The sequence below is a fragment of the Ictalurus furcatus genome, chromosome 9 (genome assembly GCF_023375685.1).
Source record: "Ictalurus furcatus strain D&B chromosome 9, Billie_1.0, whole genome shotgun sequence".
Classification (NCBI taxonomy): domain Eukaryota; kingdom Metazoa; phylum Chordata; class Actinopteri; order Siluriformes; family Ictaluridae; genus Ictalurus; species Ictalurus furcatus.
The window spans coordinates 20,311,206-20,314,470 of record NC_071263.1 but is presented as its reverse complement, the minus strand read 5'-3'; the positions used below and the strand labels follow the sequence as shown (position 1 = coordinate 20,314,470).

The following is a 3,265-nucleotide window of genomic DNA, read 5'->3' as shown; positions in this document are numbered from 1 at the left end:
CACCATCTTAATCTACACTGTGTTACAACACAGCTGATGTTGCATTAAAAACAAAGGTTACAGTTGAGGTATGGTTAGACTTCAAACATCATTCATTGTTTGAATTCATACATGTTACTCATGAGATTAGGTTGATTTGTGCAGGCTGAAGCTATACACAACTGCGATGAAGGTAAAACTAGCAAAATAATGAAAAATATACAAGGTGTCCACAAAGTTTCCATACAAAATGTCTTCCAAATTTTTTTTTGTCCACGAACATCCACTGACGAAGACACAACCTACGTCAGCCCCCTGTGTATGGAGACTTTTGGGACACCCTGTATAACAGAAAATAAATACTAGAAATCGTCAGTTGCCTTGTAGGGTGGCATGACAGCACAGAGGGTAACGTTGAAGCCTCACAGCTCCGGGGTCTCCGGGTCAATCCTGAGCTCTGGTTACTGTCTGTGACGAGTTCTGCATGTTCTTCCCGTGTCAGTATGGGTTTCCTCTGGGTTGTCTGGCTTCCTCCTACCTCCCAAAATTGTGCCAGTAGGTGGACTGGCTACACTAAATTACCCCCAAGTGCAAATAAGCGTGTGAAGCAATGTCAAGGCATGCCTTAGTCTCAGTGTTCCCGGGATAAGCTCCGGATCCACCCTGACCCTGACAAAACCAGCTATTGAAAATGAATGAATGAATGATTAATTGAATGAATGAATAGTCATGTAGTTGTAAGTGATTATGGCGTGCAAGCAGACTTATACACTTACTTGGGGAATCGTTCCTTCAGCATCTTCATACATTGCCTCGTAGGCCGAAGCTGTTCCGTGAACTTTGCAATTACTCTGTATTCGGCTCTACAGAGCTTCATCTTACTCATCTATCCACCTTCAGAGGGAAAGAGAGGAAGCGAATGTTCAAGATTTGTGATGGCTTGCAAATATAATATTACAGCTATAAGTACCACATGTATTGATAATGCTGTCCCTGGGGTATGTTTATAGAGTGCTGTATTACTGTAAGAGCTTAAGCCATCTACTAACAGAGAGAACAGTAAGTGCATGTGTGCAGTGTGACAGTGAATTTAAAGCAGATTGTCTCAGCAATTTATCTAAAGATGATGCTGAATATAGTCCATTTTATACTGTATATATACACACACACTATACACCATCTTTCAGATTTATTGTTAGGCTGTCTGAAAGAAATGAGCACAGCTTACTCTTGTAGTGCATGGCTTTCATATTATACACATTACTAATATAATTATGTTAAAACTGATATGAATGAACAACGATTATCAGTTAGTTTGATTTCTATGTGCAACATTTCATTTAGTTAATCAATACACAGCACAGACTAGCACGTTAGCGAAGAAGACAACAGCTCAATTCCAAATACCTCCCTACTCCTTCTCTAGGTGTCCTATATAGGGTATAAAAACCGCTAGCTACAGACACTAGCTAGCACGCTGCACATCCAATAGGAACTTGTTTGAGACACAGCCCCAAACCGCTAACTCACTCTTCCTTCTCGGTAAGACCACAGACAGCAAAAACCACTCACTTAATCCTCCATACACTTTCAACAACAGCACGGGGAACATCTACAACAGCGGCAACTGATCAATTATTATCCAAAACACAATGAAAAGTACATAAATCTTCGCTGCTGAAGGGTATTGAAATACTTCCTGGATAGCTCCCGCGAACGAGTTGAAAGGCGGGCGTCACAAAAAATCGCATTTCTGATTGGCTGGGCGTTCGGAGCTTGAGTAAAGTCGAAGCTGATTCGCTGAGACACTACTCCGTGTAACAGCTCAGTAAAATGGGCGGAGTGCTGAGAATGTATGTAATAGCAGGTAAAGTTTGCAGGTTTTTATTCTTATGTTTTGTTTGTTTTGTTTATTTATTTATTTATGTATATATTTATTTATTTTTTACAAAGTAATGCCGCTTACATGCATTACATTCCTAAATATGTACATTGTACTTTTTTGCTTCTCTGCGAGAGGGGAAAATAAAGAATATATGCAAATAGCTAGTAAAATATTAGCACATTTGAACCTTTTTTATGTGGACAGAATTATTAAACATGGACTAATATTCGAAATAGGTATATAATGTCATTTCTGATTATTACAAAATCCTTTTATAAAGTCATCATAATGAAATAATGTCATGCACTGTGCAATATTTACCTGCCTATAGGCATCATGTCAGAGTTTAAGCTCAGTAATTGAAATCAATGCTAATGTGTAAAAATGCTTTGTGTAGCTAATGTGATTTTAATATGGCAACATGAGTAGGAAAAACTTACTGTTTAAATCACTGTTTTTCTCTAGAGTTTTTTTGTTTTTTAATTCAAACTCTTGTGAAACCATATTTATTCACAATTTTGTAAAATGCCCAACCTGTGAAAGTCTGTAGTAATTAAGCATGGAGGACTACATAGAGTTGTTTTCATTTTGAGGGTAGTGTTGCCATAAATCCTTTTTTGTTGTTGTTGTATTAATACGTTTTACAATGATGTTCTTTTCTTTACAATAACTTTACCTTTATAAATTACAGGTATATATTTTTTCTCCTGAGACTGAATTCCTCAGACGCCAGAAAAGCAGTTTAAACTTGAACCGCAACATGAGTGTTAAAGGTGAGTAAAAAATAAGTGCTATACTTCTCAGTACTACTCTGAAACATTGCTATATTTTGTAGAGTTTCGGAATTATAACGAATGTATATTTAACAACTTTATAATTACTTTATAATTTCCTATAATTATAATAATTATTAGTAAATGAATACATTGTCTTGGATAGGTGAATTCATTGAAATGAAATGTTTCTGGTAGAGCAAGGGAAACTTCTTCTTCACAGTTTTCTTTCTTTCATTCTTTCTTGCTTTCTTTTATGATTTTACCAGGGTACTTGTGACAATTAAACCTGTTCTTTTGGTTTAATCATGATGCACCATGATTAAACATACCTCACAGCAAAAACTTCAAATAATAATCATGCATTTTTTATGTTTTAATTGTTATAACTCATGTACAGCGTTCAACGACAGTATGAGGTGCTTGAGGCATGCAGTTTGTGAATGTACACACATCATGCCGTGTGTGTGTGTGTGTGTGTGTGTGTGTGTGTGTGTGTGGACGGTCAGGACTGTCTGCTCTCGGTCTGAGCATTGCAGATAAATATCTACGATGTTAAGGCAGCATTAGTGTCGGTGGATATAAAAGGCTGAGGTCAGGCAGGACTGCGTCTGTTTCCTCTTTCAGG

General features: G+C 37.2%; 1 protein-coding gene across 2 annotated transcripts in view; it reads right to left on the bottom strand.

Annotated features, from left to right (window-relative positions):
* The window catches only part of cdin1 (CDAN1 interacting nuclease 1), a 73,031-nt gene extending 71,291 nt beyond the window's left edge, over positions 1-1,740 (bottom strand). The window contains exons 1-2 of one of the 2 annotated variants that reach the window (XM_053633752.1): positions 1,552-1,740; positions 756-873 (exon numbers count right to left, since the gene is read on the bottom strand). In XM_053633752.1, coding sequence (XP_053489727.1) covers positions 756-788 — 33 coding nt within the window. In that variant the 5' untranslated portion in view covers positions 789-873; positions 1,552-1,740. Of the gene's footprint in view, positions 1-755; positions 874-1,551 lie in introns of those variants that run through there. The other variant, XM_053633751.1, reaches the window with a different exon arrangement.
* Between the last annotated feature and the right edge of the window lie 1,525 nt (positions 1,741-3,265).